The following is a 27,141-nucleotide window of genomic DNA, read 5'->3' on the forward strand; positions in this document are numbered from 1 at the left end:
AAGCACATTTTTAGAATCCCCTTTAAATTTTATATCCATTAACTTGAAAAAACACTAGAAAATTTGGTACAGTCAGGGAGAAAAGCGGTGTCAAAATTTGAACAGCCAAAAACACAGTCCGAAAGGACAGTCGGGTACAAAATCACCTGTGAAACCCACTTGATATAAGAAAATGACAGTTTTAAACACAATTTCGGTATCCTCTTTAAATTTTCTATCCATTAACTTAAAAAAACACTAAAAAATTTGAAACCGTCAGGGAGAAAAGCGATGTCAAAATTTGAACAGCCAGAAACACAGTTTGAAAGGGCAGTCAGTGACAAAATTGTCTGTAGAGTCGACTTGGAGTGAGGAAATGAGAGTTTTAAACACATTTTTGAAATCCTCTTTAAATTTTATATCCATTAACATTTAAAACACTAAAAAATTTGGTACAATCAGGGAGAAAAGCGGAGTCAAAATTTGAACTACCAGAAACGTAGTTTGAAAAGACAGTCAGGGACAAAATAGTCTTTAGAGTCGACTTGGAGTGAGAAAATGACAGTTTTAAGCACATTTTTGGAATCCTCTTTAAATTTTCCATCTAATAACTTGAAAAACACTACAACATTTGGTACAGTCAGGGAGAAAAGCGGTGTCAAGATTTGAATTACCAGAAACACAGTTTAAAGGACAGTCAGATCAAAAATCGACTGTAGAATCGACTTGGAGTGAAGAAATGACAGTTTTAAGCACATTTTTGGAATCCCCTTTAAATTTTCTATCAAATAACCTAAAAAAACACTACAAAATTTGGTACAGTCAGGGAGAAAAGCGGTGTCAAAATTTGAACAGCCAAAAACACAGTCTGAAAGGACAGTCGGGTACAAAATCACCTGTAAAACCCACTTGATATAAGAAAATGACAGTTTTAAACACATTTTCGGTATCCTCTTTAAATTTTCTATCCTATAACGTGAAAAACACTAAAAAATTTGGAATCGTCAGGGAGAAAAGCGATGTCAAAATTTGAATAGCCAGAAACACAGTTTGAAAGGACAGTCAGAATCAAAATCGTCTGTAGAATCGACTTAGAGTGAGGAAATCACAGTTTTAAGCACATTTTTAGTATCCTCTTTAAATTTTCCATCCAATAACATGAAAAACACTACAAAATTTCATACAGTCAGGGAGAAAAGCGGTGTCAAGATTTGAACTACCAGAAACACAGTTTGAAAGGACAGTCAGGGACAAAATGGTCTGTAGAGTCGACTTGGAGTGAGAAAATGACAGTTTTAAGCACATTTTTGGAATCCTCTTTAAATTTTCCATGAAAAAACACTAAAAAATTTGGTACAGTCAGGGAGAAAAGCGGTGTCAAAATTTGAATTACCAGAAACACAGTTTAAAAGGACACTCAGATAGAAAATCGACTGTAGAATCGACTTGGAGTGAGTAAATGACAGTTTTAAACACATTTTGGAAATCCTCTTTACATTTTCTATCCATTAACTTGAAAAAACACTAGAAAAATTGGTACAGTCAGGGAGAAAAGCGGTGTCAAGATTTGAATTACCAGAAACACAGTTTAAAGGACAGTCAGAGGCAAAATCGTCTTTAAAATCGACTTGTAGTGAGGAAATGACAGTTTTAAGCACATTTTTGAAATCCTCTTTAAATTTCCCACCCAATGACGTGAAAAATACTACAAAATTTGATACAGTCAGGGAGAAAAGCGGTGTCAAAATTTGAACTGCCAGAAACACAGTCTGACAGTCGGGTACAAAATCACTTATAAAAACCCACTTGGAGTAAGAAAATGACAGTTTTAAGCACATTTTTGGAATCCCCTTTAAATTTTCTATCCATTAACTTAAAAAAACACTAAAAAATTTGGAACCGTCAGGGAGAAAAGCGATGTTAAAATTTGAACAGCCAGAAACACAGTTTGAAAGGACAGTCAGAGACAAAATCGTCTATAGAATTGACCTAGAGTGAGGAAATGACAGTTTTAAGCACATTTTTGGTATCCTCTTTAAATTTTCCATCCAATAACGTGAAAAACACTACAAAATTTGATACAATCAGGGAGAAAAGCGGTGTCAAGATTTGAATTACCAGAAGCACAGTTTAAAGGACAGTCAGAGGCAAAATCGTCTTTAAAATTGACTTGTAGTGAGGAAATGACAGTTTTAAGCACATTTTTGGTATCTTCTTTAAATTTTCCATCCAATAACGTGAAAAACACTACAAAATTTGGTACAGTCAAGGAGAAAAGCGGTGTCAAAATTTGAACTACCAGAAACTTAGTTTGAAAAGACAGTCAGGGACAAAATCATGTGTAGAGTCGACTTGGAGTGAGAAAATGACAGTTTTAAGCACATTTTTGGAATCCCCTTTAAATTTTCCATCCAATAACCTGAAAAAACAGCACAAAATTTGATACAGCCAGGGAGAAAAGCGGTGTCAAAATTCAGTCGGGTACAAAATCACTTGTAAAAACCCACTTGGAGTAAGCAAATGACTGTTTTAGGCACATTTTTGGAATTCTCATTAATTTTCCTATCCAATCACCTAAAAAAAACCGATCAAATTTCCTGGGGAAGTAACATATTTACCGGTAATTTACCCATCACTATTATTTTTTGACCCAAACTACTTAGGTCGTTATAAAGTTTAATAAAATAAAACTAAGACACCCAGTATAAACGACATTTTCTTTTGTTTGTACATCCTTAATTTGGCTCAAAATAACCGTAATCATTTTTGTAAAAAAAAACAAAAAACAAATAAGCGCCTTGTTTGTGGCGCGGAAAAAATTCTCTGGTGTATTGTTGGTTGCCTATGCGCGACAGTGAAACTGGGTGCCTTTAAATGGAAGAAAGAAATATTGATCATTTGAAACAGTCGAGATACATGCGGGGATCGGACGGTAGGTTGTTTTCTGTTTTTCCTAACCTAAAAGTTTTTTTTCTTTTACAAGTTGTTCCGTAAACTTTTCGTGCGTTTTTAGTTTGTTTATGTGGGCTTTTTGTGCGCTTACCCAATCTCACCCGTTCGTCCTTTAATCCCCAACTATGCAGTCATTGCCTCGGCCAATCCATTTGCCATTAGGTCCCAATAACGCAGCTGATTTATTTTCTACCCAAGTAAGTAGTTTAATTTTCTACCGTTGATTTGCCATTTTAATTCAATTTTTTCTAATTTGGTTACGTAGTAGTTGGTTTTGTTACCATTTATTAGAGTGTAAGCCGCTCCTATTTGGGCATCTGTTTTATGTTCACGTCATGCCATTGCATGGTAAAGGTAACAAAATTTACTTCCATCCATAGATCAGCGCTAAAAATAACCAATACCGGATTAGGGGACCGATTATCTTAATTATATACGGTAGGTTCCTACTTAAAGTTCACTATCACTAGGGACAGTAGTATGTGTGTGATATACACAGGGTGTCCAAATTGATTGTGATACCCAGTGTTGCCAAGTCACAATATTTAATGGCGGTAGAATAATTAGTCATAAAACGGTGAATTCATTCATTTCACATTATTATACAGAGTTAATTGTAAAAACTTTTAATTAATTTACATGAAAAAATAATGCCCCAGTTTGCTATAAAAATCATACTTCAAAAATACAGATTTTTAATTTTTTGATTAAGAATTGTTTTCTAAATTTTGACATTACTGACAGATATCACGTGACCTTAGAGGTTAATTTAGCTAGACAGTCACGTGAGAACTGTCATAAATCTCAGAAACCCGTTTTATATTGAAAACTTTTCTAAACTCTAATCCTTGCAACTTCTGAACACAGTTTGACAGTTTTGACGTTAGTGGCAGTTGTCACGTGATTGTAGAACACTATTTGGCTTGACGGTCACGTGACAATTGTCAAAATAACTGTCATAAATCAAAAACCCGTCTTTTTTCGAAAACTGTGCTAAACTGTAGTTTTTGTAAATTCTAGTCAAATTTTTATAGTTTTTACATTAGTGACAAATATCACGTGGTTTTAGAAGATAATTTAGCTAGGCAGCAACGTGATAACTTTCTAAATAACTGTCATAAATCTCAGAAATACGTTTCATATTAAATACTGCAAGAAAACTTTTCTAAACTCTGATTTTGCAACTTTTGGGCATAGTTTGACAATTTTGACATTAGTGGCAGTTGTCACGTGATTTTAGAACACTATTTAGCTTGACGGTCACGTGACAATTATTGTCAAAATAACTCTCATAAATCCCAGAAAATCGACTTGTTTCGAAAACTGTATTAAACTGTAGTTTTTGCAAATTCTAGTGAAATTTTGACAGTTTTGATTTGACATTAGTGAGAATTATCATGTGGTTTTAAAAGATAATTTAGCTAGGTAGTCACGTGACAACTGTCAGAATAACTATCATAAATCTCAGAAAAACATTTTATTAAATACTGCAAGAAAACTTTTATAAACCTTGATTTTTGAAACTTTTGAGCACAGTTTGACAGTTTTGACATTAGTGACAGTTGTCACGTGATTATAAAACACTATTTAACTAGACGGTCACGTGACAATTATCAAAATAACTGTTTTAAATCTCAGACACATGTCATGTTTCGAAAACTGTGTTAAACCATAATTCTTGCAAATTCTAGTCAATCTTTAACATTAGTGACAGGTGTCACGTGGTTTTAGAGGATAATTTAACTAGATAGTCACGTGATAACTCTCAAAGTAACTATCATAAATCTCAGAAATACATTTTATTAAGTACTGCAAGAAACCTTTTCTAAACCCTGATTTTTGAAACTTTTCAGCATAGTTTAACAGTTTTGACGTTAGTGGCAGTTGTCACGTGGTTGTAGAACACTATTTTACTAGACGGTCACGTGGCAATTGTCAAAATAACTGTCATAAATCTCAGAAAGACGTTTTATTAAATACTGCAATAAAAAAAATCAAAACCTTGATTTTTGCAGCTTTTGAGCACAGTTTGACAGTTTTGACGTTAGTGGCAGTTGTCACGTGATTTTAGAACACTATTTAGCTATTCGGTCACGTGACAATTGTCAAAATAAGTGTCATAATTCTCAGAAACACGTTTTAATTCAAATACTGCAAGAAAACTTTTCTAAACCTTGATTTTTGCAAGTTTTGCGCACAGTTTGACAGTTTTGACGTTAGTGGCAGTTGTCACGTGATTTTAGAACACTATTTAACTAGAGGGTCACGTGACAATTGTCAAAATAACTGTCATAAATCTCAGAAAGACATTTTATTAAATACTGCAATAAAAAAAATCAAAACCTTGATTTTTGCAGCTTTTGAGCACAGTTTGACAGTTTTGACGTTAGTGGCAGTTGCCACGTGGCTGTAGACCACTATTTAACTAGACGGTCACGTGACAATTGTCTAAATAACTGTCATAAATCTCAGAAACACATTTTATAAAATACATCCATCAAAATTTTAACGAGTGATTGACATCATCAGGACTGGAAAATACATTTTTGGCTGCTGCCTTGCATAGAAAGTGATTAGTTTGTCCCTTTGAACTTTCGCAGGCCAACTTTGATAGTTGTGACGTATTTGACAATTGTCACGTGACGCTCGAACATTATTTACGCAGACTGTCACTGTCAGTCTAGTGTCAAATTAACCCAAACAAAGCTGTAAAACATTAATTTTGGCTGTGAAACAGCATGAACCTGCCTATACTGCGTATCTATGAGTCATCCAAAGCGTTTTTGACTGTTTTGTCGTATTTGACAGATGTCATAGGACACGATAGTCAAACAAACAAGTGACAAATGTCAAAACAATCATTACAATTTTGAAAAACATATTTTTGGCTGCTGCACTGCATAGAAAGTAACTAGATTGCCCCTTTCAGGTTGTGCAGGCATACTTTAACAGTTGTAACGTATTTGACAGTTGTCACGTGACTAGTGTCAAATAAACAGCAACAAAGCTGTGCAACTTGTATTTTGGTTTGTCTCTACGAGCCCGCCAAGACATTATTTGACAGATTTGACGTCATAGAACAATAAGACGCTATTTGCTAGAGTGTTACGTTGCAACTGTCAAAATAATTATTACAAAACTGGACAAAAGGGTACATTAACTACAACTCCAAATTAAAATAAATCCTAAAATATTAACTCTAACTATGCTATTCGAATTAAATGATGACTAGTACATATTTTCTAAACAATCAACTATCGCAAAAATCGATTTTCAAATAATTATTAGTGGTTGTTACTAGTCGCTTATCTTGCTGCTATTCTTAGCAAGTCTGAATTCGAGTAATCTTAGTAATATAATAATTAATCATCAAGTAATGTGGAAATTTGTTTTATCTACACCATTTTAAGGTCGATGAAATCTAAATTGAGTCAATGTGTTGATACTATTTGTGCCTCGATTTATTATAGTATACGGTTGGTGTTTTCAGTGAACTTATTGTTGCAATTCAGGCAAACAATATGGTTTTGGAAACCGGTTCTGGAATTAACAATGATTATAAATTTGGCATAGTTATGGAGAGAGTGAGTATAAACGTTATTTTGTAACGTTTTGGTTAAGTTAGGTAGGAATTCCGTTGGACTACAATGAAAAATTATGAATTTTGTAATTTTACTTTTAAAAATTTCACGTCCTCTAGCGACAAACCGTACCTCTAACCCATCAACTTCTATACGTCAATAGAAAGCTTATTTCATTGGCTATCCATTGGCATATAAAAGTTTATACAAAGTGTGGCAAATAAGCTAGTTATTGACGAAAGAATGCACCAACAAAGTTAGTCAATTTTGACACCCTCTAGCGGCCAAACCGTCTAACCTATCCATTCAAGTGGGATAGCCAATTTCATTGGCTATCCATTGACGTATAAAACACTACTAAAAATGGTGCAGATAAACGAGTTATTGAAGATTGAACAAAAGGATGCACGAAAAAAGTCATCAAAAAATAGTCAACTTTCACGCTCTCTAGCGGCCAAATCGTCTAACCTATCAATCCATGTTGGAAACTTTTTAGAAAGGTCATTCCATTGGCTCTCCATTGACGTATAAAAGTCTAGCAAAAATAGTGCAATTAAGCGGGTTTTTGAATATTAAACAAAAGGATACACCAAAAAAATTGACGCCCTCTAGTGGCTAAACGGTACCACTAACCAACTGACTTTTCTACGTCAATATGAAGCTCGTTTCATTGGCTGTCCATCGACATATAAAAGTATATACAAAGTGTTACAAATACGTGTTATTGGTAGGATGCCCCAGAAACACTTTTTGACTGGTTAGGGCTAATTTGACCCTAGAAAATTAGGAAAACACGGTTACATGAACTACTAGGTCTACTACGATGTAATGCATAGACATTTCTTGAAAAACCGATTTTGCAAATGACAATTTTCGTAAGGGTTAAATTTGCCTGAAACACCACCACTATTCCAATGGGTTTTGCGTTATGTTGGCAAACTTAGTGCAAGCAAAAATCGACTTTAATGATTTTATTTCTACAGTTTTGCTACGGCTCTAAATTAAGTCTAAATTAGTAATAAAATTTTAATTTTAAATCTTCTAGAAATTTTTGAAAATTTCCAAAAGCATCTACAAGTGTTCTAAACTTTCCAGAAATTTTCTAAAATTTCTAAAAGCTTTTAAAAGTGTGCTTAATCTTCAAAGAATTTTTGAAATTTACCAAACTCATTCTAGCAATTTCTTAAATATTCTAAACGCTTCTACAAGCGTACAAGGGTTCTAAATGTTCCAAAAATTTGTAAAATTTTCTAAAAGGCTCTGCAAGTGTTCTGAATCTTTCAGAAATTCTTGAAAATTACCGAAAGCTTTCGACAAGTGTCCTAAATGGTCCAGGAATTTTTTAAATTGGCAAAAACCTTTACAATTCTCTTGAACCTTTTTGAAAAGAGCCAAAAACCTACTATTTTACCAAAATATATCAATAACTGTAAGGACTTTGATGTTTTTAAAAATTCAGCAATAGCGCTTGTTTTTTTTTCCACTTTTTGTTTTTTAAAAAATTTTGTTTTATTATTTTTTTTTGTATTTTTTTTATTTATTATTATTTTTTTTTTATTTATAATTTTTATTATTAAGTTCTTTATTCCTTTATCATCTTACTTTGCCACTGCTATTTGTAATACCAATAATTCTATAATGTACGAGTACAAATTTTTTTTTTTTGTGTTTTCTAAATAAAGATGATTATTATAAAATATTTGTATTTATTTTAGGGTGTGCTTTTAAATGAAGATGACGTAGGCCAACCCTGTACCGAATGTGATCAATGTGAAGGTTTTAAACCACACGTTTGGAGGTAAGTTTATCAAAATTGTGTCTTAATTGGTTTAGTAACAAATAAAATGTCATTTTGGTCCATTTTTGCTTCAAACTATTCTTAGTTCTTATGGCAAAATCCATAAAAATAGTGGCTTGTTTGAAGCAAATTTGAACCATAATGGTATTTGTTGTTCATTTAGCGTCACGTGACGTTAAAAATGTCATTTTCTGACCTTAAAAAAGAGTCACGTAAAAATATTATTCTAACCTGAAAAACGGTCACGTGACTTTCAAGCGTCCATTTTGGTATTCAAAGCAGTCACGTGATCTTATAATTATTATTTTAAACTTTAAAACAGTCACGTGATTTTAAGATTGTCATTTTAACCGTAAAAACCGCCACGTGATCCTCACAATTCCATCGCGACTTAAAAAGTGGTCATGTGATGTTTGAAATCTGTTTTTGACGTTTTAACGAGCGTTTTAATCTTAAAAATGGTCACGTGATCTTTAAAATAGCGGTTTAAACTTAAACGTGACACTTAGACTTTAATGTCACGTGACGTTAAAAATGTTATTTTTTTACCTTAAAAAAGATTCACGTAAAAATATTATTCTAACCTGAAAAACGGTCACGTGACTTTCAAGCGTCCATTTTGGTATTCAAAGCAGTCACGTGATTTTACGATTGCCATGTTAACCTCAAAAACCGTCACGTGATCCTCACAATTTCATCGTGACTTAAAAAGTGGTCATGTGATGTTTGAAATCTGTATTTGATATTTTAATGAGCGTTTTAATCTTAAAAATGGTCACCTGACATTCAGAATTCAATTTTTGTATTAAAAACAATCACGTGATTTTAAAAATGCCATTTTGACTGAAAAATTCACATGACCTTTAGGATTTCAGTTTTGTATTAAAAACACTCACGTGACCTTCGGAATAGCAGTTTAAACATTAAAAAAAAAGTCACGTGACTTTCAGAATTCCACCTTTTCATGGTTCAAGGCCTGAATAATAGTCATGTGATCTTAGGTATGTCATTATCTCCTTAAAAACACTCACGTGACCTTTGGCATTCCATTGTGACGTTAGAAATGGTCACGTGACCATAAGTATGACATTTACCGCCATTTGCACAGTCGTACTTTAAGAATAGCTTAGAGTGTGACTTTTTTCACCTGTCACAGTCTGACCCACACTTAAATTAAGCTCGGCTTACCAAACGACAGTGCAAACGGGGGTTAAACCTTAAAAATAATCACGTGACTTTTAAAAGTAAATTTGATGATTGAAAACAGTCACGTGACCTTTTATCTCAAAAATGTTCGAAATTCAGTTTTTTATATCAGTATATATTTATTTATTATCAGTTATTTATCAAAAAAGTAATCAAGTTTGACGCCCTCTAGCGGTCAAACGAGGCAACTTAGCATTGCCCGCTCAAGGTCACGTGATAGCCCCTTTAATTAGCTACCTACGATCATCTGATGCGTCTATACAGAATGTTTCAAATAAACAAGTTATTCGCGACTTTTTGGAAAAGTGCACCAAAATTTTATCTTAACGAAGGTTTTTCATGGACTACCATACTGCCATATTGGATTTGAACATGTCACGGTGGCCATTTTTGCTGATTTGGGCATGCAGAACACGAATCTGGTGTCCGTTTTGCTGTAACTGCCGCCATTTTGTCATTGATCTTGAAATTAGGGCATTTTTGACAGTATTCAATTAAGGTAAAATTATTTTTTATTGAATTATTTATAAAGCGAATCATAAGTTGTCATACATCACTGAAATCAGAATAAAATGGCGTCCATAAGAAAATATAAGAAAAACGAGATCAAATGCCGTTTTAAAAATTTGAATTTTCCGAGTACTTCCAAAGATATCCGAAAAAAACTGAAACCTAACCTAACCTAACCTTATTTGAAAAGATTGACCGAAACTAAAAGCATCTTCTTATCAGCTATAGGATGACGGTTTCAAATTTGCCATTCGACGTTTCGTCATGACACAGCAGTTATCATCAACTTTATTTTTTAGGTTAGGTTTCAGTTTTTTTCGGATATCTTCGGAAGTATTCGGAAAATTCAAATTTTTAAAACGGCATTTGATCTCGTTTTTCTTATAGTTTCCGAGGTCTTTATGGTGAGGGTTGAATTTGAATTACCCTGCATAGCAAACCTGAATTATATTTGACGCACTATCAAACCCAGAAATATGACGCATTTGTCATAAAACACCCTGTATATTTTGGACATTTTTCAAATTAAGTGAAAAGAAGAAACTGTGTTGTCCGACTTTTGTAGTTCCTTGTAATGCACCAACAAACTGCCTAAATAGAAATTGGATATCATTTTTCATTTTGATATGCTTTCCAAACGAAACGGATTTGAAACATGTGTCCGTTTCATGGTTAATAAAGTAGAAATGTTTCATGGAAGCAAATAAAGTAATTTGCCCTTGCGAAGCACTTAACAGTAATGAGTTGTCAAACAAAATATATATATTTAGACCAGTGTGGACGTTAGACCATTGAAAAAGGTAAATTTCATGCACCCTTTCAGGCATAATTTCCTGAAAACAGAGCAACGTTTCGTGCAACCGCACCTTTTTCAGAGATTCGTCGTGTGACATTAGCGAACTGATTACAAAGACATTTTGATAAACCGATTCCATTAGGATTGGCTTATTTGGTTAAAAATAGACCTCAAGTCAGACAGTGCATTCGTATTTGATCCAATTACATAATTGAATCAGAAACCTACGCCGCTAAAACATGCTTTTCTTACATTTTTGTGTATAAATTCATTTTGCTTGTCAGGGTAAACATGACCTACTATACAAAAAGCGAAAATTGAAAAGTAATTCTGAGATATTTGAGGTCTAAACTATTCTTCGTGTATTTTAGTGTTATTTAACTATGCTTGTCAGGGTCTTCCTATTGATCAATCCAATGAAATTCTATGTGCTTTACAAGAACTGCCAAGTATCTGAGAGGTTTTTTTTTTTAATCGAGAATTTGTGCTAGCATTTTTTTGCACCCTTCAGGGACACCCTGTATACATTTTTGTACGTCAATAGATAGTCAATGAAATGGGCTTTCTAAAGATATGACAACACCGGTTGGTTGGTTAAACCGTTTGATCGCTAGAGGGCGTCAAAGCAATTTTTCTATCAATCTTGAGAATCCAAGCAACTAAAAACAATTTTCAAACTTATGGTGGAAATTTAAAGGATCAGAATCCATTAATGTCATTTTGGTCTTTCTGATCTTCAACAACTGATAGTTGTAGGTCAAGAAAACCAATACTAATTAATTTTCATCAACAAAATAGCCACCACCATTTACGTAATATAGTAGAAGTGAAATAATTCTATTTGTTTTCAGTCAGGTATCACTTTTAAAACCTTGCAAGCCAGTTACAGTTACGTCACGTTTATTTTTGCAGATTATGTCACACGTTATAACAGTATTCGATATGTTATCAACCAGTACCCTACTTAACCACCAGAGATTACACAAAAGTATCAATAAAATATACATAAATATGCAATAATTTACCTATAATAGCTATAGATAAAAATTTAATAAATCACCAAATCTACCTTATCTTCAACAGCATACTTTCAATCTACGAACGAGACTACATAAAGTTGTCGCAACTATATCGAAAATCAAATAAAATTAAGAGTATGCACATAATATATTGTAAAAAAAATTAGTTGTTTTATTTCAAAGTTGAGAATAAGCACCGCCCTCTATACTAGAAAGCCTAAAATGTCACTTTTAATGGCGGCGTTAGCGGTTTTCGTTTTATACACAAACGTATGCAGATGTAGGTAAGAAATGTTTTTTTTATTATTTCGTGTGGTTGATTGCAAGTTGTGAGTGAAAAATCAAAGAAAGGTTAATTCCTAATTCAGATCTGTATAGATAGAGCTTTTTATACACAATCAAGTCCAGCCTAAACAAATTGGTTACAACATTTGTCCTGGAAAGTACAACACACAGCAAAATAGTTTAAACACTAGTTCAATACAAGAAAATCTGTAAATCCTTAAAACTAGATAAGCAAAACTGGTAAATGGTTCTTATGTCATTACCAAGAACATTCATTCAAAATTATTTTTGTTACTCTCACAATGAAGGATGCTTTAAAATGTAACTCACATACCTGTGCATGTAACCTAATAAGTTTACTGTACTAGAAAGCACTTGAACCTACCATTGAGTATAGTGTTGGAGTAAAATCATCCCACTTCAAAGTGTTCAGCCACTGTTGAGTTAGATCCGGTAAAAAACTGACACGGTTGGGCTTTTTCCTGAACTGCTGTTACAATGTGGCTTGAAAAACTTATGAACGGCAGCAAACAAAAATAACTCACGCAAATAACCCCAAGTTTTGATTTTAAATCGTAAAAACTCATCTAATCCTCAAATAACTCAATTTCCACAATACAAACAAACGCAAACTGTCACCACTATTTCCGCCATATTGGAATTTTTGACAAGCACCTTCTAGGCTTTCTAGTATAGTAGGCGGTGGAATAAGGCGTTTAGTAGTAATCTAGTCTAATATGCTTGACGAATCTTGAAATGTCAGCAAAATGTTAATTGCACGATAAACTCTGTGAAATGAACTGTAATATTAAGGCAAAGAGAATAAAGCAAGCAAAATACAGGATGATTGATGGTAGTAACTCTGGAAACTTGAAACATTAAAAGTATATTTTATTAATAAAGCAAATTAACATTTTTACATTCGACACTCTGTATATCCGAAACTATAAACATACTATGCGAGAGATTTTGGTTAATTTCTCTCATTATTCATATGCAGTATTACCGATTTTCGGAATTTCCAATTGTTTTAAATCACAAGGACAGTCAAAATGTGTTGCGGGTTGCGGGCTATTGCGCTCTCTTTCTCACACGCGCTTTTTCAACGAACGTATGCACCGCCCTCTGTACAAGAAAGCCAAGAAGGTGCATGCCAAAAATTCCAATAGGGCCGAAATAGTGTTTGACAGTTTGCATTTGTTTGTATTGTGGAAATTGAGTTTTTCGATGATTAAATTAATTTTTAAGGTTTAAAGTCAAGACTTGGGATTACTTGCCAAAGTAATTTTTGTTTGCTATTATATATTGTTGTTTATATGTTTATTGTTCTAGTGAAAGTGTAGTTTGTGTTAATTTTATTGTGTTATCACTATTGTTATTGTTCCTTCATTGTTCTATAATTTGTTGTTGGTTTTTTAACTTAAATTCTATTGCCTCTACAATATGCCCTCCACTGGTTGTTTGCCAAATTTCTAAAAGCAATTTGGTGAAAGGCCCAAAAGTGTCAGTCTTTTACTTTCCAAAAGACCCTGCTCGAACCCAACAGTAGTTGAAAGCTTTGAACTGGAATGATTTTACTCCAACACAATACTCAGTGGTAAGTATAATATGCTTTCTCATTCAGTAAACTTATTGCCTCTTACATACATAGGTATGTGAGTTACATTTTAAGGCCGCCTGCATTTTGAGAGCAACAAAGGTTTACTCTGAAAAAACAGGACAGCTTTTAGAAGTTCCATTGGCACATTTACATTTTAAAAGAAAGGTCTTGGTAATGATATAAAACCCATTTATCAGTTTTGCTTACCTAGCTTCAAGGATTTCCAAATTTTCTTTGATTGAGCAATTTTCACATTAGTTTGTTGTACTTTCCAGGACAAAGGGTTCTAACCAAACTTGCTTTGGCTGGACTTTATTGGGTATAAAAAGCCATATCTATACATATCTAGGTCAGGAATGAAGCGTTCTTTGATTTTTCACTCACAACTTCTAATCAACTACACGAAAAAATAAAAAAAACATATTTTCTACTGCATCTGCATAGGTTTGTGTACAAAACGAAAACCGCTAACGCCGCCATTAAAAGTGACATTCTAGGCTTTCTTGTACAGGGTGCTGCATTTTCGATGGTTTTACGGGGTACAGAGAAAACGGTAATAGATAGAAAAAAAGTAGCATACGTGTTCCGATCTCATTTTCTGAGCTGAGATGACTGGCGAAGAGTGGGCTGCGAAAACTTCTTTTGTTTCAAAGATACGGGGGGTTTTTGAAAATTGGTCATTTTGGAACATCCTCTGTATTTCATTTGCTATTAAAGTTATCAAAAAAGGAAAAACGGTTTCCGGTAGAAATTTTGACGTAGAATCCAATGGCGTAGTCAGTTTTTTTCTATTACGTTTAGTTTCTGACATATGACACTAAGTTATATTTTTTTAAATGGAACACCCTATATATTTTTAGGTCATTTAATTCTGTTGATTTTTACTATTTCAACTGTGTATTAAAACATATAAGTTTGTAAACGTTAATCTTGGTAATTATAAAAAAAGCGTTTCCTTAATAAAAAAGTGATAAATAATATGTATAAAAATACCCACAGTCGAAACCAAATTTGGCTATATTCATATTAACATGTTACATGTCGTTTATAAACAGTTTTTTTAACTTCTACCTTAAAAATAGTAGAAAATAGAAATGGCCACTTTTCTTATTAAAGTGACGGTAGAACTGTTTGTAACTTAGATTTTTAATAAGATTTATTAAAAATATTTAATTTTCTGATGTGTTAGCTTACATGATTTCCGATTTTGTTTGGTATTTTAGATATTGGCCTTTTTTTTAGCTTAGCAAAGGTCCTTTTTTTAAAATAACAGGATTAACCTCTACAAACTTATATGTTGTAATACACCGTTGAAAAGGTAAAAATAAACAGAATTAAATGAACTAAAAATATATAGGGTGTTCCATTTAAAAAAATATAACTTAGTGTCATATGTCAGAAACTAAACGTAATAGAAAAAAACTGACTACGCCATTGGATTCTACGTCAAAACTTTTACCGGAAACCGTTTTTCCTTTTTTGATAACTTTAATAGCAAATGAAATACAGAGGATGTTCCAAAATGACCAATTTTCAAAAACCCCCCGTATCTTTGAAACAAAAGAAGTTTGCGCAGCCCACTCTTCGCCAGTCATCTCAGCTCAGAAAATTAGATCGGAACAGGTATGCTACTTTTTTTCTATCTATTACCGTTTTCTCTGTACCCCGTAAAACCATCGAAAATGCAGCACCCTGTACAGAGGGCGGTGACGTATGTCCATTTTTTTCCCCTGGCGGTCATCATTTGCCTTTCTTTTCTATTACATGCGTTCCGAGCGCGATAGAATTTTGACGTCTTCTAGTCACGTCGGCAATGAATCAGGACGACAAGGCTTGGAAAATCGCCCGCCATTGTTATCAAAACGTAAACAAAAAGAAGTTTTTTATTTTTTATGTAAATTTTACAATATTTTAACGAGTATTTCGATTTAACTGCCATACTACATGGGAGACTAGATAATGTGTGTGTGTTTCGGTAGTTAGTTTTGAAAATGCCACCTTCTTAATACACTTTACAACTAACAAGGGGCCCAGTGAAACATTCTGAAGGAACTAGAGTTTGTGGAACAGAAAAGGTTGCTTTTTCTAATAGAAAACACTGTCACCATGAAACAGCCCATATATTTTCTTACTCCCAAGAAGAGTTTTTACAAGAACACTACAAAAACCAAGTATATTCAAGCCAGTGGTTCTCGAAGAAACATGGATATAGAGTAAAGGTGTATTTAGCAGAAGCTGACAAGGTGATTTACTTAATATTATAAAAAGGACTCTGGTAGAGGTATTAATGAGCTGCTAATACTAAATAGCTTATGTTTCAGGTAGTTTTATTTGCCTAATCTGGAGTTTGCTTATCATGCTTTGAAAGGGTCCAAATTTAAAAAGTCCCATTATCAATGGCTCTAAAAGACTCTGAACAAAAGGGGTTTGAAGCTATGGTTATAATGGTGTTGTCAAAATCCATATGCAGAGTGTTGAAAAAACAAATTTCTAGTAAGTTTCAGGTAATATGAGAAAGATATAAGTTACTAGAAGTACACTTGAGTTTCTTTTTTATCAGAAGTCTAGTTTTCTTCATAAACAATCATAAAATTAGATAATTTCTTTAACTGAGGTACCTACCTGCTCTTACAATAAATTGAACTAAAATTGGAAAACCATGTTAAAGAAATCACACAACAAAACCAAAATGATATGTATTAAGGAAAAGGAAATAAATAAGCAATCTAAATCACAAAAGCAAGTTCTTAAAACACCAACAATTCTGTTATAAGTTAAAACACTGCTTTAGGATCATCACAAAACTGCAAGGATTTAACAGTCACACAACAGGAAACTGGAAAAAGAAAACGAGGTGCTGAAATGGCAATTAAAACTGCTATCCAAACGGCTCGAAGCCATGGAGAATAAGGCAGCCGATTCAGTACAAGATGAGGACAAACCAACAAACAAAAAGAGGAAGAAGAAGAATGAAAAGAAGACGGCAATTCCTGAAGTTGAGATGGAAGTCAGCGAGGTAACTCCATTGTTTGGCTACACTCTACAGTGTCTTCTCTGTTGAATGAACTCTATGTAATGTGATGTGGAAGTCTAAAATCGAATTTAGTCTAATTATGCAAAGCAACAACTTGTGATCACTGCACATTTAGTATCATGGGGTAAATGCTCTATTAGTTATAATATAGGCCGCATTCGTTTTCAGGCTCCATGGAGCGAGCAGAGCTTTTTAGACGTCACAATGACGTAGTTTGACAATTGGTCAAATTATGGTTTTGCCAAATTACGTCATCGTGACGTCAAAAACGCTCTGCTCGCTCCATGGAGCTTGAAAACGAATACGGTCATAGTCTATCACCGATCTCATATCATGGTCAAAAAAGGTGTTGTTGTTAATTCTCATTTTGTTTGCTTCGCAGAACATTTTTAACTGTGTCTCCACTGTCATTAACAGTTTCTGCATTGAATCTCTATTTTGTTCCGCTCAATGGTTCATTTCCAATTCTAGCGTCTTCCATTATTATTATCCTGTGCTTTGATACTATCGATTACTGTTTGCAATCCTTTCTTTGATTGATTTAAATATTGAGTGCTCTCGTTGTTGGTTTTTAGTGTAACCTGCAGTATTCTACCGGTCGGTTTCAATGTTTGGTTTGTATTTTTTGTTTATGAGTAAACCGACTCCAGAGAGTCCTCTTTTATCCCGTGGGCTTTTCTTGTTTCACTGACAGAGCATATTTCGATGTCCTTATCTTTTAATTCATCAATTATTTCTTGATCCTTTGTTGTCCAGGACATTCCAGGTGGCAATTCTAACACATCATTCAATAAGTCCCGGGACTAACCCACAGGTGGCACTACAAATCGCATTTTTATATTTTTCCCTTGAAGTACCATCTTTCAAACGACAGCTGTCAAATCCTGAGCTCATTCCCTCCAATATTTTGTTTGTGAGAATTTTTTAAAGTGAACAACTTTTGAGTTTTTTTAAAACATGGAAAAAAGTGATTTTCGTGTGCTGATTAAACACTGTTTCTTGATGGGAAAAAACACCCTCCAAACAGAACAATGGCTTGAAAAATGTTACGGGGACTCTTCTCCATCGAAAACAACGATTTGTAGGTGGTTTGCCGATTTTAAACGCGGTCGTACAGACACAAATGACGCTGAACGGTCTGGACGCCCAAATTCGGCTGTTGTTTCAGAAAACATCAAAAAAATCCACAAAATGATATTGTCTGATCGTAAACTGAAAGTGAGTGAGATAGCTGAGGCCTCAAAGATATCAGAAGGTAGTGTGTTAACAATTTTGCACGAACATTTGGGTATGCGAAAGCTGCTTTCGAAATGGGTGCCGGGAGTGCTCGCTATTGACCAAAAACAACAACGAATTGATGATTCAGAGCGCTGTTTGGAGCTGTTTAACCCTAATAAAAAGGATTTTTTGCGTCAATATGTGACCATGGACGAAACCTGGATCCACCACTACACACCTGAATCAAAACGGCAGTCATCTGAGTGGACTGGACCCGGCGAAAGCCGTCCAAAGCGACCAAAAACGCAACAATCGGCTGGCAAGGTTATGGCCTCTGTATTCTGGGATACACACGGTATATTGTTCATTGACTATTTGGAAAAGGGAAAAACAATCAACAGCGACTATTATTGTGCATTATTGGACCGATTGAAGGATGAAATCGCACTAAAACGGCCCCATATGAAGAAGAAAAGGATTCTATTTCATCAAGACAATGCACCGTGTCACAAGTCCATAAAAACGAAGGTTAAATTCAACGAATTGGGTTTCGAATTGCTTCCCCACCCACCGTATAGTCCAGACCTGGCCCCCAGCGACTACTGGCTGTTTTCAGACCTCAAAAAAATGCTCCAGGGAAAGAAATATCAATCAAATGAGGAAGTCATCGCTGAAACTGAAGCGTATTTTGAGGCCAAGGAAAATCGTTCTATAAATATGGTATAGAAAAGTTGGAAAATCGTTGGAATGATTGTATCACTCTAGAAGGGAACTATATTGATGAATAAAGACGAATTTCATGAAAAATAATTGTTTTTCTTAGTTGGTCCTGGGACTTATTGAATGAAGTGTTAAGTTTGTTTTCTAACTACACGAATTAACAACTTTTTGAATCTTTCGATGTTGCCAAAATGACTAAATCAATAGGATACCAATAATTATTATAAAAAATAAGTAATTAACAAACCTCAAACTTGAACATTTAGTAGGATATTCAAAACTTACTTTCACACACAGATCAACCGCAAATGCGGGTTCTGGAAAAAGCCATAAACCTAAAATAATTGTGCTTTTATTAAATCAATCACGGTCGATATTCGTCATAAACTGTTTTACGACGTTTGGGAGAGAAAACAGTTTTAAGGATTGTATCACAACAACCTATTAACGCTACGTAATTATAGAAGCTTGCGTTATTTTTCGTTTATGTCTATTGGGCGATTAGACAGAGTGTTTCGTAAATACAATAACCATGTATTTTTACACACACTTGATCATAATATACTAACATTTAAAATCATAAATTTACAATTTAAATAAAACAAAAATTATAAGTACAAGATGATTATTTGGTGCTTTCGCACTTCATGTACAGGGTGATTGTTTATACATAATTTTCACGTCACGTGACTACCCTGTTAAATTATCCGCTAAAACCACGTGATAAAAAACTGTCAAAGTTTGACTCGAATTTGCAAGAACAACAGTTTAACACAATTTTTTAAACAAGACGATTTTCTGAGAATTATGTTATTTTGAGAATTGTCTCTTTGCCGTCTTCTTACTTAGTGTTCTAAAGTAACATGACAACTGTCACTAACGTCAAAACTATCAAACTGTGTTCAAAAGTGGCAAAAATCAAGGTTTAGAAAAGTTTCTTGCAGTTATTTTGACAATTGTCACGTGACTACCTAGTTAAATTATTCTCTAAAACCACGTGACATTTGTCAGTAATGGTAAAAATTGACTAGAATTTGCAAAAATTATAGTTTAACATAGTTTTCGAACCATGACGTGTGTCGGAGATTTATAACAGTTATTTGGCACAATTGTCACGTGATCGTCTAGTTAAATAGTGTTTTACGATCACGTGACAACTATCATTAACGTCAAAACTGTCAAACTATGCTCAAAAATTGCAAAAATCAGGGTTTAGGAAAGTTCTCTTGCAGTATTTAATAAAATGTGTTTCTGAGATTTATGATAGTTATTTTGAGAGTTGTCATGTGACTGTCTTTCTAAATAGTGTTTTACGATCACGTGACAACTGTCAGTAACGTCAAAATTGTCAAACTATGCTCAAAAGTGGCAAAAATCAGGGTTTAGGAAAGTTCTCTTGCAGTATTTAATAAAATCTGTTTCTGAGATTTATGATAGTTATTTTGACAATTTTGACAGTTGTCACGTGACTACCTAGTTAAATTATACTCTAATACCACGTGACACCTGTCACTAATGTTAAAGATTGACTAGAATTTGCAAAAATTATAGTTTAACCCAGTTTTCAAAACATATGACGTTTGTCGGAGATTTATAACAGTTATTTTAACAATTGTCACGTGACCGTCTAATTAAATAGTGTTCTACAATCACGTGACAACTGCCACTAACGTCAAAACCGTCAAACTATGCTCAAAAGTTTTTAGAAAAGTTTTCTTGCAGTATACAGGGTAATTCAAATTCGACCCTCACCATTGGGATCTCAGAACCCATAAGAGATACGAGAAAGTTTATATTGGGGCAAAGTTGCGTAATTTAAAGCTCAACCAAATGCTGTTTTAAAAATTTTGATTTTCCGAGTACTTCCGAAGATATCCGAAAAAAACTGAAAATTTGATTTTTTGTTTTTATTTATTTCTAACCTTATTTGAAGAGATATCCCAAAACTAAAAGCATCTTTTCATTGCCACTTTTTCCTAGCTATTTGATGATGGATTCAAATTTGCCACACGACGTTTCGTTTTCTGTCAGTCATCATCAACTTTCTTTTTTCTTATGGGCGCCATATTGGATTTTAAGCCCACCAAATAGTACGTTTTATTCTAATTTTAGTGATGTATAATATCTTATGATTTGCTTCATAAATAACAAAATAATTCAATAAAAACTATTTTTACTTTAGTTATTGGCTTTGAGTTAATGGGCCGTTTTAAAAAATGTCATTATTTGACAGTACTTGTCAAACACGATAATTCGGACGATCATTTGAGCGTCAATCATAGTTAAAAATGTATCTAGAAAAGAAACCCCCGCAGAAAATGTTATTATTATATAAGCATTGCTGAACTATTTAGGTTAATCAGAAAAAGAGATTTGTTAGCATTATCTCTAACTTAAAAGGCTTATTTATGTTTCCAAGAGAAAGATCATCATTTTAGAAACTTCATTTTTTATAATGTTAAGTGCAAGTTTATAGTTATTTATACAGTAAGTGACAAACCATTTTTTATTCATTCATATTTATTCGAGTGAGTAAACCGGTTTAAGTCACGTGTCTTATACAGTATTTTATTAAATTTCGACTTCTTATATTAAAAAAAAAACTAACATTACAGTTCTATTAAATTTGCACCGCGCCCCGTAGATGTAACATTGATGTTTGTTTGTTTACATCTGTAAATAGGCGAATGTCATTCAGAGTGATTTAATAGTTATTTATACAGCAAGTGACTTAAACCATTTTTTATTCACGAAAAGAACAACTAGGTCCACAAGCGTAGCGAGCGGCCTAAGCTTTTCGAGTGAATAAACCGGTTTAAGTCACGTGTACACCTTTGTGACTAAGTATGTTCAGGCCAATTGCGTGTGACAAGTACTACCAAGTAATCTTCATAAAACGTCTCATTAACTCAAAGCTAACTAAGGTAAAATCTCTAAAAGCTCTAATGATCGTCCGAATTATCGTGTTTGACAAGTACTGTCAAATAATGACATTTTATAAAACGGCCCATTAACTCAAAGCCAATAACTAAAGTAAAAATAGTTTTTATTGAATTATTTTGTTATTTATGAAGCAAATCATAAGTTATTATACATCACTAAAATCAGAATAAAACGTACTATTTGATGGGCTAAAAATCCAATATGGCGCCCATAAGAAAAAAGAAAGTTGATGATGGCTGCCAAAAAACGAAACGTCGTGTAGCAAATTTGAATCCATCATCGAATAGCTGAGAAAAAGTGGCAATAAAAAGGTGCTTTTAGTTTTGGAATATCTCTTCAAATAAGATTAGAAATAAATAAAAACAAAAAATCAAATTTTCAGTTTTTTTCGGATATCTTCGGAAGTACTCGGAAAATCGAAATTTTTAAAACTGCATTTGGTTGAGCTTTACATTGCGCAACTTTGCCCCAATTTAAACTTTCTCGTATCTCTTATAGTTTCCGAGATCCCAATGGTGAGGGTCGAATTTGAATTACCCTGTATAATAAAATGTATTTCTGAGATTTATGATAGTTATTTTGACAGTTGTCACGTTACTACCTAGTTAAATTATTCTCTAAAACCACGTGATATCTGTCACTAACGTAAAAACTGTAAAATTTTTACTAGAGTTTGCAAAAATTACTGTTTTATGTTAGCGCTGAATCAATTTTGACAGTTGACAGCTGTCTGGTGACGTAAGAAACATGTCACTAAGGGCCGATTACGCCGACATATTTAAGGGCACCTTAGACTAGGTTTTAATTTGACTATGACGTTTTGCACAAGATCTATCACAGTCAAATCACAACTTAGTCTAGGTGAACCTTAGGGTGCCCTTAATTACGTCGGTGCAATCCGCCTTACAAATATCAAATTTGGAGCTCTATTGAGGTGTTAATACAAGGTGAAACTGCTTTGCATGTGATAATTTCATCTCACTGCTGAATGAGTTCATTTTATAGTTTTAGCGCACTGTTAAATGAGTTTTGACAGCTGTCAGGTCTTCAGCTTTTCGACGTTGCCAAAAAGATTGCATGGTTTTGGCAATGTTGTTATAGGAAAAATGAATTACACGAAAGTGATTATTGAGTTTATTGATGATTATTGAGTAATTCCGCTAATAAAAAGGAGAAGCAAAAAGGAACACATGTACACAAGTTTCTGCTTGTTTGGTTCATCAAGCATGTAACTGCGTATGTATTAAAAGAGATTCAAAAACCAAGTGACATGTGAAACCAATTCAAAAACTCACTGACATGCCTGATGAAGCCAACAAGCTTCAATTCATGCAAATAACTGTTAACAAAAAGATTTAAAATTTGTGACGTGCGTATGGTTTGACTTTTGGTATACCAGTGGAATTAGATTTATTTGGAGTTTTGCAATACGTTTGCCTAATGGAAAAATATGTCACTTAAACATCAAATATGTAAAACCGAAAACATCACAAGCCAAATTAATCGTGACAGTAAAGATAAATAGAACAACTTCCAAATGTTTTGTATTAATGCATCATAATGACTAGACACGCGATTTTTGTGTTCCATTGAATTTTGGTAAACTGACAATTTTAAATCAATATTTTACTGATATTTTAAAGGTGCGGACGATAGCTTGTAATAACAAATTTTAAGCGTACAATTATAACGCAGACATGTTCCAATTATAATTATCTACCTGAAATGTTTATAAAATTAGCTTCTGACTAATTACCTTTCATAATTTTCGAAATTTACGGTCTTGATACCTTCAAACACTTTTGGGCTCATAAACACATACTTTATCATCGAAATTAATTATTTCTGCCGGAAAATAATGCGCAGAGTGGAAACAAATTTAGAAATTCCTTAAAACAAGACTGTAGCTATTTAAAAGATTTCTAATGGCAGACTTAAAAATTCGGATCAAAGAAATGCAAAAAGAATTTTCCAAGGACTAGTATCAGTGCAAAAACCTCTCAACAGATAAATCTAATTTACCACGACAATTTCCGGGATATTTATAGCTAAAAGTTTTTTTCATGCTTTACGATTCGTATGGTCGTTGTCGAAACCTAAATTCCTATTTTTGTTTGTTAAGTGGAATGACACTCGGTATATCCCTATTTAAACTATGCGTTTGAACTCATTACTTTTTACCTCAAGTGTGATGGTAAATGGTTGAAAATCAAATAGTATACAAACCACGGTAGAAAGTTTAATTTCTGTCTCGAGATAAAGTTAAACTACCTAATATCTCGACAGAAATCAAACACTTTCCACCTGAGTATGTAATATACTATTTCAGCATTCATGGATTTTGTAAAGTTAGTTAAATTTAGGATACAATATCATTTTTATTGAAAATAATTCACATAGAAACATTTGTACAGATTCACGAAAATCATATGCGGTATCATCTCAGAACAAATACCCATAATGGAAGAACAACAGGTATTCAGGAAAAACAGGTCTACCACAGACGCCATATTCATCATTCGACAAATAGTCGAGAAATCAATCGAATACGAGAAACTGGCGTATATGTACTTCATAGATCTGAGCAAAGCGTTTGAACGAGTGAGACTAAATGACATCACAACCATATTGAGACGGGGCAGCATTCCGGAAGAACTATTGAAAACTTGAACACCAATACAACGACCAGAATACTTGTGAACAACAGCCTGACCCAAGAAGTGCCCATATCAACAGGAATAAGACTCTCTAAGCTCGGTACGTTTGTTTATAAACGAGAACTGGGACGCAACTCAAGAAATCAAATCACGAATCGCCAAAGCCACAGCCGCCTACAACAAAATGAGCAAACTCTTCAGAAGCCATGATCTTACACTGGAAACGAAAATGAGACTTCTCAGATGTTACATCTTTTCTATCCTCTTATACGGGACGGAATCTTGGACACTCAATGAAAGCACATCCAAGAAAATAGAAGCCTTCGAAATGCGATTCTATCGAAGAATGATGAGGATATCATGGACCGAACATATCACTAATGAAGAGGTACTAAGAAGGATGAATAAACAAAAAGAAATTATGAACACCATCAAGATCCGAAAACTGCAATATCTGGGCCACATCATGAGAAGCGACTCCAGGTACTCCTTACTCCAGACAATCATCCAGGGAAAAATAGATGGAAGAAGAGGTCCAGGAAGGAGAAGAATATCTTGACTGCATAACCTCAGGAAGTGGACCGGAAAAACATCAACCGAACTCTTCCGCATTGCCGTAAACAAGGTTAGGCTCGCCATGCTGATTGCCAACATCCGTAACGGATAGGAACCACAAGAAGAAGAAGAAGCTCGGTGCTCTTTAACCTAATCATGAACGAACTAACGATACTGTGCTGCGGATGAAGCAGTAATTATATCAGAAAACGAAGATGAGCTGCAGAGACTACTTCATCAATTCCACCTGACAGCGAAACGCTACAATATATCGATTGCGATAAACAAGACAAAATCACTAGTTGTAGCAAAAGAACCTAGAAGATGCAAACTAGCTGTTAACGACGAAGTAGTAGAACAGGTGATGTCCTTCACATACTTAGGGGTAGAAATAACCGTCCATCAAGACAGGAGATCTGAGGTAAAGAATCAAATAGATTTCTAGAATAGCCGGATGTTTGAAAGACATTATATGGAAAAACCAGTTCCTAAAAATAGAAGAAAAATATAAATCATGCGTAAGGCCAATAATGCCGCAGAAACCACGACAGCCAACCAGCAGAACCAAGAACATAACCCGAACGGCAGAGATGAGAACGCAGGACACACGACATACAGGACATTGTAGGAGTGACACAAGCAACACATCAATAGAAGACAATAGAATTGCTAAAATTGCGATAGAGGGAAAACCACACTCTAGAAGACCACCAAAGAGGTGGAGGAATAGCTGGATGTCGACGTCGCAAGGAGCTACAGCTGGAAAAACAGGCTGAAAGCCTATTTCAAGAAGAAGAAGATTTTTTGGTACATGTTACCATACCCTGGGCCCATGTTACATGTACCCTAAATTTAGTCTGTGAATATGCGACTTCTTAGAAAGCTTCTGGTCAAAAACAACCACTCCACTTACTTGGAAAAAGGAATTTTCTCTTCATTTACAAGTAGTGGTTTTAGCCTTTTTGAACGAAGGGAGTTATCAAGAGAAAAACCTCTAGAATGTGACAGAAACCCGTTATTGTTAGCTTCTTTTGTCACATTCTATCAATATCAACACTTCTCCTGATATTTGGTTTATTGATTTCAGACTAAGCTTTCCGATCTCCATGTTATCTGCAATTAGAACTGTGTCGTCCGCTTAAAGAATATTGTTGACCCATACACCATTCACCTTAACGCCCACGTTGCATTCTTCTAGGCCTTCCTGAAAGATGGTTTCAGAATATAAATTGGGGAGAGAACACACCCTTGTCTGACCCCTCTACAAATTGGTCTTGCTTCTGTGAGATCGTTACCAACTCTGACTTCAGCCATTTGGTTCTAGTATAAACTTTGAATGCAGCGGATGTCTTTTTGGTCTTTGTCCAATCTAATTAAGATTTGGATCAGTTTATGATGTCCTTTCTCTGATCGTTGCAGTTCTGAATCTGTACTTGAGTCGCAACTAATGCTTCTCTCGTGCCTAAACCTCGTCTAAATCCAAATTGTGTGGATCCGCACTTTATTGATAATCTGTAGTGGATATTCTTAAGGAATATCTTCAGTGTGTGTGACTCATGAGACTTAAGGGGAACAAAATTCGATGTTAACCATTTGGCGAGATATTCGCCTGTGTTATAGATTCGATTAAATATCGTCTGAAGAACTGTGATGCTTTTGTCGTCCAACAGTTTGAGCAACTCTACAGGTATGCTGTCTGGGCCTTTCTATCTTTCTATCTTGTGATGGGCGGTCCAGAGAGGTTTTTTTCGTCTACATTTTCAACAGCAGGTCTTTTATCAGCAAAAAGGTTGCTAATATAGTTTTCCCTTATGATCTTACGCTGTAGATCATCCTGCGCTAACTGCGCCCTGATCGTTTTCTACATTAGAGAATGGACTCTTTTTGAAGTCATCGTGTATTCTTTGTAGTTGTTCTAGTTCTTCACACTGTTGTTTCAGCCACTCATTCTTAGCGGTTCTTATCTTTGTTCTAATGATGTTCTGGATTTCTTTGTAGTTATCACCATTCCCTTTGTTCTTGTACCCTTTTCGTTCCTCAAACAGCGCCAGTATCTCATCTATCATTCCGTGTATGTCCCATTTCTGCCTCCTCAACATTGGTCATGGCAGCCTCCATTTCTTCCCATACGTCACCCATGTTAGCTTCCTCTACCGTCTGTGGATCTATGGTTGTCAGTATTTTCTCATTACGATTTTTGGTAACTTTGTTTTTTGTTTCTTCATCTTTAAGTCTTTCGCTGTAGTACATGGGTTTTGATTGTCACAATTTTGATTTTGATTACATAA

The 27,141-nt window shown here is 34.3% G+C and overlaps 2 protein-coding genes and 1 long non-coding RNA gene across 6 annotated transcripts in view; 2 read left to right on the top strand and 1 right to left on the bottom strand.

Annotated features, from left to right (window-relative positions):
* The window catches only part of beta4GalNAcTB (beta1,4-N-acetylgalactosaminyltransferase B), a 189,204-nt gene that overhangs the window by 20,031 nt on the left and 142,032 nt on the right, over window positions 1–27,141 (bottom strand). The window lies entirely within an intron of this gene.
* Window positions 2,903–27,141, top strand: part of Lmpt (four and a half LIM domains protein limpet) — a 108,973-nt gene continuing 84,734 nt past the window's right edge. Inside the window, exons 1-2 of one of the 2 annotated variants that reach the window (XM_081986157.1) lie at window positions 2,903–3,128; window positions 8,228–8,310. In XM_081986157.1, coding sequence (XP_081842283.1) covers window positions 3,057–3,128; window positions 8,228–8,310 — 155 coding nt within the window. In that variant the 5' untranslated portion in view covers window positions 2,903–3,056. Of the gene's footprint in view, window positions 3,129–6,392; window positions 6,516–8,227; window positions 8,311–27,141 lie in introns of those variants that run through there. The other variant, XM_081986158.1, reaches the window with a different exon arrangement.
* LOC145733386 (uncharacterized) lies at window positions 15,505–17,033 on the top strand. 2 transcript variants are annotated; one of them, XR_014179193.1, is made up of 3 exons: window positions 15,505–15,969; window positions 16,048–16,219; window positions 16,518–17,033. It is a non-coding gene; the product is annotated as an uncharacterized LOC145733386 (long non-coding RNA). The 2 variants fall into 2 exon arrangements; XR_014179194.1 differs by having other exon boundaries at window positions 15,505–16,219.

Source organism: Ips typographus, linkage group LG9, assembly GCF_016097725.1.
Source record: "Ips typographus isolate SLU linkage group LG9, UJ_Ityp_2.0, whole genome shotgun sequence".
NCBI classification, from domain to species: Eukaryota; Metazoa; Arthropoda; class Insecta; order Coleoptera; family Curculionidae; genus Ips; species Ips typographus.